Source organism: Calidris pugnax, unplaced genomic scaffold (assembly GCF_001431845.1).
Source record: "Calidris pugnax isolate Ruff unplaced genomic scaffold, ASM143184v1 scaffold134, whole genome shotgun sequence".
Classification (NCBI taxonomy): Eukaryota; Metazoa; Chordata; class Aves; order Charadriiformes; family Scolopacidae; genus Calidris; species Calidris pugnax.
In genome coordinates, this window is record NW_015090873.1 from 473,185 (window position 1) to 489,658 (window position 16,474).

At 37.3% G+C, this 16,474-nt stretch overlaps 1 protein-coding gene across 1 annotated transcript in view; it reads left to right on the plus strand.

Moving 5' to 3' along the window:
* The window catches only part of DENND4A (DENN/MADD domain containing 4A), a 57,312-nt gene that overhangs the window by 914 nt on the left and 39,924 nt on the right, over positions 1-16,474 (plus strand). Inside the window, exons 2-7 of the mRNA XM_014946113.1 lie at positions 8,134-8,219; positions 11,209-11,538; positions 12,198-12,447; positions 13,875-13,944; positions 14,822-14,991; positions 15,603-15,844. Coding sequence (XP_014801599.1) covers positions 11,231-11,538; positions 12,198-12,447; positions 13,875-13,944; positions 14,822-14,991; positions 15,603-15,844 — 1,040 coding nt within the window. The 5' untranslated portion in view covers positions 8,134-8,219; positions 11,209-11,230. The remainder of the gene's footprint in view (positions 1-8,133; positions 8,220-11,208; positions 11,539-12,197; positions 12,448-13,874; positions 13,945-14,821; positions 14,992-15,602; positions 15,845-16,474) is intronic.

Genomic DNA, 16,474 nt, shown 5'->3' on the forward strand with positions numbered 1-16,474 from the left:
ATAAGTTGCTGGCCAGGGGGTGATAATATTTAATAACTTCCTAGCGATGGTGGTTGTTCTGGAGTCGTTTCAAACGGGCTGCGTTTAAAAACGTGCCACCTCTGAGAATGTCGAGTTGCTAAAAATGAGGTCTTGACTTGGCACTTAGTTCTGGAGTTTGTTTTTTTTTTTTTTTTTAATTGCCTGAGTAGAAGCGTGGTGTTCTGGACAGGTTTTTACTTCATTTCACAATTTTTTCTGGAACTGTTGCTCAACTAGAGGTTTCTGTAAAAAGTGTTACATTACAGTACCTAATCTTTCACTTTCTGAATGATTAAACAAAAATATTTGAGCTTGGTGAGTATCTGTGGTGGTTTAAGAAAACTAATTGAGTTAGTCTAGCCAGGAAGGGTCGAGGGGGAGTAAATGGATTATTTCTGGTTTGTGTGTCTAGCATACAAGTCTTAGTTTGTAAGAGTCTCCTCTTTCTCTTTTCTTTTTTGAAAATTCATATATTTAGAGTATTGGTGAAACGTGATCTTGCTTTTAGAGTATTGAGGAGTCTGTAAGCATGTTTAAGTGGAACTGTGTCTGGTAAATGTAGCTAAGTTTTCTGAGGATAATCGTGATTTGGCATTGAAATTGTTTAATTATCAAAAATAGAACATCAGAGTTTTCGTGGTTAGCTTTTGGGGAAGGAGAAAATTGCATGGAACCTTAAAGACAGAACAAAAAATTAAGCGTCTCTGCAGCCTTAAAGAGCTTGTGTGATGTACATGTTTTCCTTATTCTAGAAACATTAAGGTCCAGCTGGATGAAGTACTTTCCTCAAGTTTATGAGCAACTTCTGCTCCTTTGGAACAGGCTTTACCCAATGGCCTCTTCTAAATAGTGGATTTACTAGAAACTAGCACAAAAGATAAGATCTGTTTCTGTAAGCAGTAAGCCAAAAGGCATGAGGACCATTTTTTAAAATACAGGCTTACTTGGAAATGTTTTTCTGGTACTAAGGATGTTCATACGTGTGAGTTTCCGTACTTTTTGTAGCAGTGTAGTTGCAGGTCCACATTTCTGGTGAATGGCTTGTTTTATATGCTTTTCTTGGATATAATACCGTTACGGTGCTTAATGGAATTTCTATATGCTTTAGTGGCAATATTAGCCATTTTGTAGTTAAGTAGCTATAGTTAATTATTAGTTAGTAAAAGCATAAATATTGACATAGCCCGGCATATACTATAGGGCTCATGTGAGTGTCGCTGATTCAGGTCAAGCATTAGGAACAATGTAAATAATGTGGTCCTGTTTAAGATATGGGCTTGAAAGGGAAAGTAGTGAGGTAGAGCCCAGCTAGTGTGCTCTTAACTACACTGAAGAGAATGAGGTTGTCTCAGGAAGATGTTTAACTAATACTGCTCTTCTGTGTCGCACTCACAAAGGAATTGTGGGCACCCCTGTTCAGAAGCTGGCATGGTAATTTCTGATCTATAGGATTTTGCACTGAAAGGTTTATTAATTTCTAGGTAAATTCCTGCTGTAGTGTGTGATAGCTAGAAAAGGCTGTCTTGTGACTCTTCAAATAGGAGAAGAGATATCTAGACAAGCTGAATAATGATAATAGGATTTGTTAATCTTGAGATTTTAAAACTGGCGAAAGAAACTTGCAGCATCAGTTAAATATTCAACATCCCTTTTAGATTTCCATCATCGTTCCTAGCAACTGAATTGGAGTTTTGCAAGTCATAGTAGATTGAAATGCTTTTTATAGCAGCGGCTGTAGGAACAGTTGCACTCATGGGCAAACACCAGGGAATAGCTCAATAGCTACTGAGTCAAAACCTTTCTCAAGCTTAAATATCTCCTGAAATGAAGACTTGTAGGAAGGATGCTTTTCACTCATTGTCCTTTACTCAACTTTGACCTTAGTTTTTAAATACGGTGTCGGCATGACCAAAAAGTTGGAGGTTAAAATGTTGCACAACTTGTATTGGATTTAAAAAAAAAAAAAAATGTTGATGTAACCTTGTTCAAACATGATGTTTGAGGGATTGGTGATTTCCAAGTACCTTGCTGTCTGACAGAGCATTCCGGTAGCTCGGGTTTTGATACACATTGGTAGCTGTGGATTTACAGTAGTTGTGCTGAAGTTTCCTGGAAAGAACTGCAATATTTCCTAAAAGGAGGGGGAAAGGACCAAAAAAGATACCAAAATAATTTCTATTTAAGCACCTTAACAAAACATGGTGCAATTTATCAGGGTTGGTGTATTTCCAGTATGATTCTCTTGTTTGTTAAAGAGACAGTATTTAAATCAGGTTTCTCTGTGATGTACTGAAACTTCAATTATTTTTTTGTTGTTGTTCTGAGACTCCAAAAAAAAAACAAACCCAAAAAAAGAAAAACAAACAAAACAAACACCAAAAAACCCTCCAAAAACAACAAACCCCAGACTTCCTCATCTCTCCCCTTCCCAATTCCCCACCAAACCCTACAAAGATTTAGCACCTTTGAAGAAAGTTTAGGTTGAGCTTGTACAAAAAGCAAGGGGAGAGGTGTGGTTTGGAAGGCTGAGTTGTACTTGTCCCTCATCCTTCTGCTGTAGCCTTGCTGGGTGGTCTTAGGTAAGAATACAGAAAGGGCACCGCATCTATTCCCTTATATATCAGTTCTGTATATAAATAATATTTGCTGCTGCGAGCACAAATCCTGATAGAAATTTTATGCCGTACTAAAAGCAGCAAATCCTTGCAAATCCTCTGCATACTAAAGCCAGTTATGCCTTGGTTTAATTGAGGATAGCTAACAGGTAGGAGATGAATATGTATAAACAGTGAATGCATAACCACCATTCAACTATTTAAAATCAGTTATTTTTAACAGTGGTACTGACCAAGTAATTCCTTAAAGTGACTGAGGTTCTTTGCTGGATTGCATAATAAGCCTTGGATATTTTCTGCTGTCTTTTGGTTCAGGCTTGGTCTGGAAGCTGGCTCTATGACTGATCTGGAAATAATCTGCTGATGCATGTATGCTTATAAAGTGCCCCTCCAGCCTGCAGGGTCAAAATTAAAATGCTCAGTGAAGGCTCTGTGAGGCAATGATGCTGAGAGGTTTGATCTATACCAGTCATTCCAGTAGCAGCCTATTATGCAGAAATAGTCATTGGTAGTTCCCTAAAGAGCTCAGAAGCAGCACCAGGAGGAAATTGTGATGTGGAAACGAAAGGCTTCAGAAAGTGTGTGACCTGCTCTTTTAAATGCCATATTTTTACCTTTTCAAAGTGTACTTCCATGTATTAGATACAGGGTTACTGTAGAGGCTGAAATGGAGTGAAATTGCAGTAAACAATAACTGGGGGGAGGGGGGGAGCAAAAGAAGAAGGAACTATGGTATAAAAATAGAATGCAAAGAGTAAGGAGGAGTGTTAGAAGTAAGCTGGCCAATTATATCCTCTCTATTTAATTTTCACTTTAAAATTTGACTTTTTAAAATTTGGGTCAAAAATAATTAATACTGATCAAATTATTTCTATTTAGCGATCTGAAATAAAACTGGACAAATAGTGAGTGTGTTGTATAAGTTGTGTGTACATATATGCAAATGAAAAAGTCCCAAGAAGAAACCCCTGCTTTTTTTGTATACAAGCGTTATGCAAATGAAGCAAAGGGGATTGTGGGCTGGACTCTTGAGGTTTGGTTTTATCTTGAGCTTCAGAAATTTGTGGGCTTAAGGAATTAGTCTCAGTTGTACAACCGAGACCAGGATCTGGTCCAGCTTGGGTAGCTTCTGTATGTCAGCAAGTTTGTCTAAATGACGTTTTGATGATAAAATTACAGTGAAAGAGGCAGTGCTATTCAGATCCTGCAAGTGCAAAAGTAATCAGGCTCAGCACAGTGCTGTCAGTTAAATCCTGGTGCAGGAGCAGTGTTCTTACAAACTGTACAACTTCGTAGTTACCTTGTACGCTGACAACAATTCAGGACAGCAAAGGACTCATTATATAGAGTGCCAGGGACAAACCCTTCTGTGAGTACTTTTCTCATCGCGTTTAGCACATAAGGTGACTGTCCCTGACTCAGTACGCTTCAGCTTTTCTTTTAAGGGTGTGGTTGTTTAATAATTTTGGCCCAGAAGAAGGGCAAGGGGTTTTAAGGTCTGTCTGCTCTGTTACCGAAAGATATTTTGAGCTAGCTTTGGAATCCTGAAGCAGTGGTTATGTTAGTATATCATTGCACTTCAGCTAATTTACTGTGACTGTTGGGGGGGGCAGCACTACCCTAATGCTGCTTTATATTGCTTTGCTGCCTGACCCAGGTGGGAAACTGTCACAGTAATACGTGTTAGTTTATAAGATATATTTGTAGCTGAATTGGTAAGTAGAACATTAACACATATTTTCCTATGGGGTGGAAGATGACCGTTTTGCTAACTGGATGTAGAGATTGACTAGATGAGGGTGGTATTAGTCAGTGTTATCTTACCATTAAACCTTTCCAGTGTGGTGTAGATCATCTGCACATGGCATTTACAGCCCTGCAGTTGCAGTCTATGCGTGTCATTTACTCAGTGTCTACAATTTGCAGCATGGCTGGGTCCAGTTTTCTACCTTACAGGACATTTTTTCTGGCCAGAGGAAAAAAAGAATGTCAAATGTTCTAAGTCACAATTAAAATGTGTTTTAAAATGTTAGAAACAATTCCCACCTGTTTTTCCCTCTACCATGCCATGAATATAAAAAAAAAATAAAATATTTGGGTAGATAATGGCTTCAAAACCAAACTGAGATTGGCACATGTGTCCAAACACGGCTGGGTGAAAGCAGGCCACTTCTGTCACTTAATTCCCACCTGTTTTTCCCTCTACCGTGCCATGAATTAAAAAAATTATTTGGGTAGATAATGGCTTCAAAACTAAACTGAGATTGGCACATGTGTCCAAACATGGCTGGGTGAAAGCAGGCCACTTCTGTCACTCTTGGTTGATGCACTTTGACATTCTCAGTGACAGATTTTGGGTCTGAAGCACAATATTGCAAGACTTGCTGCTTTCATTTGCCTTTATCTACTGTGCCAAGCAAAACAGAACATTCTGTTTGGGGGACTTCTCCTTTTCAAAAGTTGTATAATAAGTAGTTTTACCAAAAAAAACATGGACTAGCTGCCCTCCTGAACTGTGTTATGGATGAAGTAATATTTACATTTTATAGTGTTTACCTTGGCTTCACTCCCCCTCATTTGCTGTAAATTGTTTTCTGCATCCCTCCCTACAAACACAGTTGTACTTCAGAAATTGTTTCCGTTCTAAGATTGTGCTTTTTGGCTATAGACAGTGTAATCTTGAAAGAAAAGTGGAGGTTTTAAAACCAGCCTTGTTATGATTTGTCTCTGTCATGAATCTCATGGGAGAGTTGAACAACGCTTTCTTGAATTTTTGTAGTCAGGGTTGATTGCTGTGGCACAACTGTAATGAACACAGCCTGTGCTGCCTTAGACCCTGTTAGTAAATGGTTCAATTTTATTAAGACTGAAAACAGCAATGAAGAACAAACAAATGGAAGACTTGGTGAGTGATGATGGAGAGTACAGAAGATGTAGAAAATGCCTGATCTCTCCAGGATGAAGTCTGCTTCTTCCTGCCATCTCTGCCAGTTATTCTGCTTCCTCCTCTAAGCTTTGATACTCTAGATGTCTAGTTCTTGCTGACTGACTGCAACGAGCCCACTGCATCTAGATTAGCCTTCAAATTTAACCCTGATTTCTCTTTCTTCCCAGGCATTGCTGAACAAATCTGCCAGTTCCTCAGTTCTTGGCCTGCATTCCTATTTTCTGCTCCCAAACTCAAGAGTCTTGTGTTCTGTCCCTGTGCTCTTATCCAGCACTTTTGTTCCCTGGGCACCTCTCAGAGATCCTTTGTTGCCAAGTTTTCTGAGCTCTCTTGATTATCTCCTCAGCTGTTTGGATCAGAGTTATGTTGACCACGAGTTGGTACAGATGATTGTGAATGGGCTTGCAAAAAACTTGATAGCAATTCTGGTCCAGTGATGTAGGGGCAGAGAATGTTGGGGGTTTTTTTTGTTTTTGTTTTTTAATATGCCAGTATGTTTCTTAGCACTAGTACTGCTATTGATGCAGCACTAGAGGAAACTTAATGGAGGCTACTGGCTTCTTGTTAATTACTGTGTTGTCTAACATTCAGTGCAGATGTATGCAATGGGGTCTAAAAAGTAACACAATTGATCACTTTAACCCTGTTTGTTAGCAACTTTCTCTGCTGCTGTCATTTGTTTAACTGTACCAGTATGGAATGTGAAGGAAAATAAAGTATTGGCGTTGTCCTACTGAAAAATAAAAATGCAATGAGAAGTCCTGATTGTATTGGTGTAATAATGTAGGTCTTCTGCACCTTGTTCCTTGAACAAGTAGATCTTTTACTTGATAGATGGAGGACACCAAGGCAGTTGTAAATACAACTACAAGCTGCAAGTACTACAAAATAGAGCTGAAAGTACAGTGGCAGTGGTGCTTGCTGTGTTCCTTGTGATGCTTAAAAATCTATTTTTCTTTTTCTTTCCTTTAACTTTCCTCATTGGCTTTACAGCTAGTTGGCTAGGAAATACGTTTGTTGGGGGTTTTTTAAGTGTCCATGGGGAAATTATTAATGTGTTAAGGCTGCTTATTTCTTAGATTTTTTGCATCTGTGTTTGAGGTCTGCAGGTGATTCCTAAAATTCTGCTTTCTGACACTCCTGGAAACTTTGTTACAGATCAGGTCATTGGACAAAAATACATAGTGCTACTGCTGCATGTTCTTTTACATTATAGTCTTGTGTAAAAATGTTTAAAGTCAGTTACTGCAGAGTAACTGGCTTTAACTGGTAGTAGTCTATAGTCCTGTATGGATTAGGAGGACTTGCACCAGGGGCTGGGTTTGCTCTCTAGGCTGTCACCTCCCCACTCCTTGCTATGGAAATAATGAACTAACAGTGTATGATCTGAAATAAATTGCCTTGTACTTTGGGGCTATGAACAGAACCTTGAGCTTTGTGCTCCCAAAAATATAATTCTGATAATCTAGTGTAGGGGTTTTTTTCCCGAGACTTTTCCACTTCACAAATGGAAGCAAATATTCTGATAATCTAGTGTAGGGTTTTTTTTCCCAAGACTTTTCCACTTCACAAATGGAAGCAAATCTTTCATGGTTTGCATAAACCCTCCTGAGATGTGTGTCTTCCCAGCCTTTCTTATGTTACGCTTTGTTTTCTGAAGTCTTCTCACAGTAATCTTCTAAGAGTGTTTTCCAGGTCATGGCAAATAGAAGCCTTGTTTAGATGAAATTTATTTTTGACTACAGCCCTGTTGGTGCTAATGAGTCATTCTGGGAGATTGAAGTCTGAGTGTCTCCAGTGAAGTTGTCTTCTAAATCCCACAGTGGAAAGCTGCTGCTTCAAAATGCTTAGCTGTAGCACAGGCTGCCTGGCTCGCACACGCCTCAATGGAAAACACAAGCTCAAGATGTCTGTGGTCATACTGGTGTTTAAAAGTGGTCATACTGGTGTTCACCATATCTGAAGAAAAACAGTGAGTTGTGACAGTCAACGGCAAGAATGGGAAATTGGGATAAGGCAGCTAGATGGAAGAGTACATTTGTATTGCTGATTGTGGAGTAAGAAGGATCTGCTTAAATATCGGACTCTTGCAGAGAGAGGTAAAAGAGAGCATCTGTTGTTTGTTTTAGTATCCAGCCCAAACCATGACAAAAGGTTATTGAGCTAAAGGAGCACTTTCATAGCTGGCTAACACCTGTGGAGAGGCATGGGAGGTATTTATCATCAGAAAATAGGGGAAGAGTTGAAATAATTTGAAGTGGCAAGCTCAACCCTGCTTTGATTTTTGTTGTTGGCTTTTTTCTTTTTTAAAAAAACATTAAATGTTATTTACATCCTTAAAATATCAGTGCAACATAAAACTTGGTAATTTGTTTCTCAAGTTTAAAATCGGGTTTCATATACTTTTCTAATAGGTAAGTGACCTGTAACCTTGTCTTAGCAAGGGAATCCTACAACAATTCACAATCTTCATTTAATGTGACTGGGCAGTAAGTGTAAGTTTCAACAAATGTGTACATTGTTTAATTTTTGTTTTTACTGTTTCTGTAGGGAATGAAACTTTAACAAGAAGTCTATGTTAAAGCCTGGCTGACAGCAAGAGAGGCAAAGTGTAGAAGCAATGCCCTGATGAAAAGGTAGGGAACTCATTGGTAGAGTTTTCAAAAGGCTTATGTTCTGACTTGAGAGAATTCCTGTGATATTTGAGGTGCTTCACCTTTGTTCCCAGGATTGTTTGCTTGCTATGAAGAAAATACTGGAGAAAAAAGGCTTCTCTGTCACTTTTACCAGGCAACTTTGGAAGTACAGGGATGGGGTGAAGCTTTTTCCCTGGGTAACTGTGGTTATTCACGCATTCTCTAGACTGTTGAGCTCCTGTGTGATTTTTTTTTTTGCAGTGCCAAGGCTGAGAAATGGTTCTGAGTAGCTGTAGCAGGACTGACTGATCCAGTTAACTTCATTCTGCTCTTACATGACTAGCTACCACGTTTCTGTGTGCTGGCAGAATAGTTCAATGGGATAATGCAGCTGTACACATATGAGACTGAAATACTAGGGGCTGTTAGAACTTTAGTGGCAATTTTTAAAAATTGGCCACTGGTTTGTCTGTTCAGCTACTCTTTGTATGCCTTTAAAGGAAGGAAGTTCTTGAAATGTGATTATATGATGAATGCTTTAAAAAAAAGCAAACAACCCACAATCATTTTTAATGAAGCTTTGAACTGTTTTAAAATAGGTGTGTTGCAGAGCCCTGCACTGGTTTCCAACCTGCACTAGGAGACATTTGTTCCTTGTTTACAAATGGAACATTTCTTTGGAGTCAGGCTAACAAAGTAAAATGTCACCTGCTTTAGGCAGCAAATGGACCTAATAAGGAACTCAAATTAATAAGTGATTTAATATTCTCAAAGGAAAATGCAGGAAGGAAAGAGAATGAAGACAAGGAACATTAAAAGGTACAAGGCAGTTGTATTTGTGTCTGCCAGAGATGGATGGGTGAAACTGTTTTAATGGAGTCAAATGGTCCTTACTGCTGCCTTTCACAGGTCATATATCTTTTACACTTGCAAAAAGCATACAAGTAAACCCTTTTTGCTATCTGGGAGAGGTGGCTCCTGGAAAGAAGTTGGCTCTGCTAGAACAGTTCTTCTGGTCTGCAGCCCACTTACAAGTTACCTCCACAAATGTCTGTGGGTAGGAGCAGGTTGTATGAATTGTGTCAGTATTTTATTTCCTTGGAAATGGTGTAGTGCATCTGTAATAAACTGTACTTCATGAAGCATTGTGCTTGTTGCTGCTGCACGGGTGGAATATACGGTACATCCGCATTAGTATTACTATGGGGCAAAAAGCTGATATGTACTTCCCTCTTCTGGTATTTGAATTAAAAATGTGATCTCTTCAAAAAGTTTGGACACTGATTATTTTTTTTATCTGAAAAATATGTGAGGTGTTATAAAATCATGCCTCTCAATTTTCGTTTGCTTTCTATGTGAGAGTTGCAGATAGCTCATAGCAAGTACAAAAAACTTTGTTGGAAGCAAAATAAACAATATAAGCTCATTCTGACTTCTGGGGGGCATCGAAGTTGCACTGATATTTTAACACAAAAGGGAACTCCTGTAACCCTCCTGATCACCTTTCTTATAGTAGCAGGTTGTTTTGCACTTTGCAGAAGACTGGTTCTCTTTTAACACCAGCAATAGATCTACAGTGTTAGATCACAAAGCTAGTTTTTCAGATTAATCTCTTTTGCACAGTTGCTAAAATGCCAACACCTATGAATTACAACAGCAGTGACACTTAGTGAAAATTATCAATCAGTATTTCCTAAATGTTTATGAAGTGATGTGATGATATTAAAAAATTAAATTGAATAAACAATGAAATGAGTTTACTTTTGTCTTTCAGAAAAGTAATCAAGCTGATTGCTTTACTATTCCCATCTTTTTAGAAATGGCAAAACCACCTCTTTTCCCCACTCTTACATAGTTGTGATTTGCAAAGTCTGTTTGTGTTTTTAATATGTTCTTACAAGTCAGTTTGCTGTTTGCAGGGATATTTTGTTTCTTATTGATGTTTATGATGTTTAATTTGTAGTTGTATTAATTATATGCAGTCCATTAAAAATGATAGTCATGAGATGGCTGAAAGACCATATATTCCACTTGTTTCTAGGGATTTTTCTAAAAGGTTTTGTTTATGATCCCATGCCATTGTCTTCAAAATGCAGCCATTTGTCCCCAAGTGACTGAAGTGTAGAGAAGCAATAGTAGCTGGTTCTCAGTGTGGCACCCTTAATGCTCTTGAAATTCACCTGGGACCTGGTGCTTCAAGCAACTCTTGTGCAGTGTGACTTTGTTTCTGTTGTGGCTTTTTTTTTCCTGGAAGTTGACTTGCAGTACTGTGTGATGTATGTAATTACAGCCTGCTTTGGAATACCTTAATGGTAAGAGTGTCTACGGAAATTATTCAGATTTGTCAGTTTGTTTCACAGAATGATTATTTGTCACTGACTTAGCTCCCACTATATGCCTTCTTTCTGGGGTCTGTTACCATTAAGTTTGCATAAATCTGCTCTCACAGTAAACAGATGTTGAAAATTTGAGTAGCTCTAGTAAAGTCTAAGTCAGATTGAATAAAATACCACTGATTTGTTTTGATATCTTCAGCGTTTTATCCCATTTTTAGCTGCAAGCCTTTGTATCAGAAGGCAAAGATCTGAAGGGATGATGCATCGTCAGCTGGGCTTTTTCTTCTCCCTTCTGTAGAAGCTGCATTAAATTATGAAAGTCTTGCTGACTTGCGTATTACTTGCTATAACCTTAGGAAGCAAATTTGTGTGATAGCAGGTGTTTGTATGCAGGGGATTCTAATTTTAACTGGCTCTAAATGAGGAAAGCTGTCCCAGATTTTCTTGAAAGTGCTTCCCAAATTGGGAAGCTCATGATTACAAATGAAAAACGTTACATGATCTGATGTTGGATCTCTCTATCTCTTTTGTATTCTATTGTGGTTTAATTGATATTATTGCAAACTTTCCGTTTTTAAAAATAAACATAATTTCAGTATTTCTCATCTTACAATTTCCTTCAAAAATACTGATATGTTTTTCTTTCTTGCCAGTTATAACGTCTTGTAATGGAAGATGGAAGACAAAGGGGCTCGTGTTGCTGACTACTTTGTTGTCGCAGGATTAACAGATATCTCAAAACCACTAGAGGAAGAAATCCACTTCAATGATGCTTGCCATAAAATCGCTAAACCAAAAGAACCTATTACAGATGTAACAGTAATTAATAAATCTCTGGGGGAGGAAGTTCCCCAGGGATATAAATGTATAGATGTTACTCCCTCGGGACTCTCTGCAGATCTCAATAATGGCAGTCTCGTGGGACCGCAAATATACCTTTGTTATCGCCGAGGAAGGGATAAGCCCCCACTTACGGATCTGGGGTGAGTGATTTTTCTGTTCTAGTACATGATTTTGTAGTTTTATTTGACTAAAGAGCAAATAAAGCAGGTTCATTGGAGTGTCATACTTTTTAAATATAATGCAAAACTCTAACCAGGAAGATACTTGTTGACTTGAGTGTACTGTAACCCAGAATGGTAGGAAAAATGCATGCTGAATGGCTTTTAGTGACAACTGTAATCCTCTGCATTTGGACTTTTCAAGGCCATTTACAGTTTTCAGTGTATATATTTTGTTTTAGATAAGATGCTTAACCTATTTAATACAGATTGAAAAGATGTGAGTTGTATGGCATTCTTGGGATCAGGCAATGAATCTTTAATAGAATTGAAATTAACGCTATTTTGCAGTAAAAAAAAGACATTTAAAAGCAATTATATGCAAGGGAAAACTAGTATAGTTTCATCATGAAGCTCTTCTGTTATAATACAGTTTGGTATAATGTGACCTGAACTTGTCAGTAAAAGTGTTTTAATCAGAGATGAGACAAGAGCTGCTGTTAAACTAGTACTATCCCGTTATAATTTTTAGTATTAGTATTCAAAGTGTTGAAAAAAAACTATGTGCCTTCTGACTTTTGTTCATCCTGTTTTAATAAAATTGTGTGCCTTCTGACTTTTGTTCATCCTGTTTTAATTAGGGTTTTGTATGATGGGAAAGAAAGAGTAAAGCAAGGTTGTGAAATAATTCAAACTACTCCATATGGTCGGCCTGCTAATATCAGTGGCAGCGCCTCGTCCCAGAGAGTGTACATCACTTACCGAAGAGCATCCGAAAACATGACACAAAACACCTTGGCTGTTACGGATATATGTATAATCATACCAAGTAAAGGAGAAACCCCTCCACATACGTTCTGCAAGGTTGACAAGAATCTTAATAATAGTATGGTAAGACTCAAAATCCTAGGTTTTGAACACTTGATAGTCAATGATGTACTGTTTGTGGAGTATTTGTGACAGTTCTCAGAGTACCTAGTGAAAAATTTTGATAAGCACTCTCCAGAGATAAATCAAGTAAATCCTCAAGAGTTGGAGGGTTACAGTTCTCTGTTCCTGCTTGGAACAAAGTCTTTTGGGAAGTCTTAGAGCAAATGGTCTTTTTAGTGCTAACATAGAAATGCTGACTTCAGCAGCTTTGGATTAGTCCTTAGAACCTGTTGTGTCACCTTGTGTATAACTGGAGGATTTACAGAATAGCACTGTTTTTATTCTTCTAATGGAAATACTGTATCTAACAACCACCTTCTATTCTTTTCTAAAACTCTCCTATTAACTATAGTGCTACTTTGTAAGTGTTGTTCTCCTCAGTAGTTTCACAAACCCTTTGCTCTGAAGAAAGTTGCATGTTGGATGCTGTTGACTGTAAACCTGTTTTAATGCTTAATGTGGTTCCAGAGCCAGACCTGCTCAGATACGCAGGTGTCACCCCACTTTTTGTTGCAAAAATTAGTATTTGTCTCCTAGTTGAATCTGCAGCCATATGTGCTGAGGGTCCTCAAAAGTCAGCGTGCTGATGAGGTTCCTGACTGCATTTATGGGTAGTATCATGCAAAAGATCATGGAAATTGATCTGTACTTGTTTTTAAATAAATGCCTGTAGACATTAACAAATGGATTTTTCAGTTCTACCAGTCCCTGCATTGACTGGGTTATGGGAGTGCTCTTTTATGGAAACTGTTCTATCTTTCTCCCATCTGTAAAAGCTTTGTGTGCCCTTAAAGAATGCTGGTCTTTTCCATTCTGTGGCTTTCCATGTTCTTTATGCTCATGTCCAGAAATTGAGAACATTAACAATACCAGAAAGGAATTTGTTATGTAGAAGTTGCAGAAGCTATGATGTTAGGCTGCAGTGTTTCACAGACTCTGAAATCATATGTAGAATAAGGGATCGGGCTTAAAGACTAGCATGATAAAAATAGAAATGCAGGCACAAAAGAAATTGTTAAGTATTAAAGTAACGTGCAAGTGTAGTTAATAATAGAAACATCGTGCTCTGAGTGTATATGTAAAAATGTGTGTGTATATGTATGTATGTCTGTCTACATACACAGTTAAGCCAGAAGTTTAACAAAATGGAGAAAGAGTTAAATATTTATATGGATGATAATTGTACTTATGTGCTGCTCGTTCAGTTACTTGTTTATGGCTGTTGTCAGAAAGGACACCCCAGATTCTTGTATCTTAATGTTCTGTGTTTTTGTGTGTAAGTTATGGTCCTTTGTAAACAAGGAAGAGGAGGCTTTTCTCCACTCTTTTGTTACATCTTTTTGTTATACTTCATCACATAATCCAATAAGTTCTTTTTTTTTTTACAGTGGGGCTCAGCAGTATATTTATGTTATAAAAAGTCTGTGGCAAAAACCAACACCATATCATATAAAGCCGGTATGTAACTATTATTTAGCTTTTTAATCTTCAATTTAGGATGTACAGGGTTATTTGTACTGTAATGTTTTTTTTAATCAAAGAATTATTTGACAAAGACACTGTCTTTGCATTATCTAAAAAGGAATCCTTCCCTGGAGAATTCTTTTAAAATAATGTCCTAAAACAAGCTTTAGAATTATGTATCATGACCCTTCTGTTTTAGAAACTGCTTTCAACTGGAAGCTCGGTTGTGTTTTGATAAGTTTCTACAAACATGTGTCTCCCACCTCTGTTTTTGTTGCTGATAACTGTCTCTTAAGGAGGGGTGCGTGTGTATATATATGCGGAAGACAATATCACAAAAATTAGTTGATGCATTTTCACGATCAGTTTATTTAAGAAACATTTTGAAGAATAGTGCAGACTTCTACACTGCCCTGAACATCAGTGGTGTTGAGCTCTTTAAGTATTTTTGGGCTGTGTATCATCATTATTTTGTTGTTTTATTTATAAGACAGAATTAGATTTGCTATGGCTCTGATGAAATGTGTTGCTTTTTCTTTTTTTTAAACCCCTGATTTTGATTGAGTGCAAGTCATGAGCGTGATTCAGACTTAAGTTTTAAGGCCCTTAGATCCCTTTGAGACACTGCTCTCTGCAAACAACAGTAGTTTAGGACAAACTCAAAGGTGGAAAATAAATTTGTAAATAAATAAAAATTTTAAAAGCCCTACATCTGGTAGTAACTTGCACAAAGTTTACAACTTTACTGACCTTCTGAAGTTAGCGTATGCTCATATATGACTTTTCTGGGCATGTTTTTGTGGAATGAGCTATTACAAATATGTTTCTGCTATTCTTTACATAACTACCTCTTTACAAATTGCTTTTATAGGTTTAATATGCAGATACCCTGAAGAAGACTATGAATCATTCCCATTACCAGAATCTGTGCCTCTTTTTTGTCTACCTATGGGTGCAACGATTGAATGTTGGCCATCTAACAGTAAATACCCTCTCCCAGTTTTTTCTACGTTTGTACTAACTGGAGCTTCTGCAGAAAAGGTATTTCGCAAGTGTAAAAAAAAAAAAAAATCTTCAATAACTTAACCACATTTTTTAACATAGCCTTTCAGGATGATGATAAAGCCTGTTTTCACAGCCCAACTTGAATCTATTTGTTTGGCTTAATTCAAAGGCTACTTAAAAAAATGACTTGCATTTATTCACTCCTGGACTGTTGATGATATAAACCTGTACTCCTTTGCTTTCCAATCATGTTAGCTTTTGAAACCTCAGAGCTATAAAAATTCTGACTGCATACTACTATTTTTATTGCAAGCATGGAATCAACCTTGCATGTATTTACTTGTTCTAAAAAGTAAATTGGGTGTCAGAGGAATACTGTTTTGAGTTGCTTATAAAGAATTCCTAAAATAGCTTTAACGGCAATTGCAGGAGCTGTTGACTGTAGTTGTTCCCTGTGTAATCATTATTTTTTTCTCATTTAAATTATTTCATAGATTACTCTTTCTCAAGTGGCATTAAGTGTTTTAAATAATAGACGGTCTGGATTTTCACGTAGACTTGGTTTTTCTTGCATGTTTGGGGTTTGTTAGATTGCTTTTAAGATTGAGGCAGATTTATTGCCTTCAAATCAACTCTGTTGTTTGCAGGTATATGGTGCTGCTATTCAGTTTTATGAACTGTATCCTGAAGAGAATCTCACAGAGAAACAAAAATCTCAACTGGGATTAGCAGCTGCTGGTGAGGGCAAGTCAGACACATGCAGAACAGTTCAAACAAACAAATGCATCTGTCTGCTCTCTCACTGGCCTTTCTTTGATGCTTTCAAGAAGTTTCTTACCTTTCTGTATCGTTACTCCATTTCGGGTCCGCATGTCCTACCCATTGAGAAGTAAGTAATTTGAAAAATTCATTATAGTAATTTCACTTGATGAGAGGTGGTTTTTTTTACTTCTAAGTTTCCTATAATATCCTTTTGACTTTAGTCATCAAACATTAGATATAATGGTTACAGTAGATTAAGCACTTTTCTCCTTTTATTGAATGTATCTTTGGATACTTCCTCAAAATGACTACATTTTTATTTGTGATTTAAGTGCCTGCGAAGGTATCTCTGAAAGCCTTTTTTAATTAGCTTTGCATCCTTTAGCATAGTGATTAGGAGAAGCGAGATTATAAATCCTTTCTTAATGTTGCATACATCAAGTTAGGAGAATGAAATACGTAGTTTTGCATTTTTTCAAATGTAATGAGAGCTAGTAAAGCAGATTTAATTTTTGCATCAGTAATCCTCCTCTATTTGTGATAAACTTAATTTCCTTCTTATATAAAGGATTTCACATATTAAAACACGGAGGAAATCCTAACATCCAGGGAGTGGTTCGTATCTGTAATTGATACGTAATACTGTTCAATATTTCTAGGCTAACATAACTTCTTAATTCATCAGATTTCAAATGCAGTATTTGATTATTTTTTATTTTATTACACATCAGCTTTTTTTCTGATTAAACCTCTATAT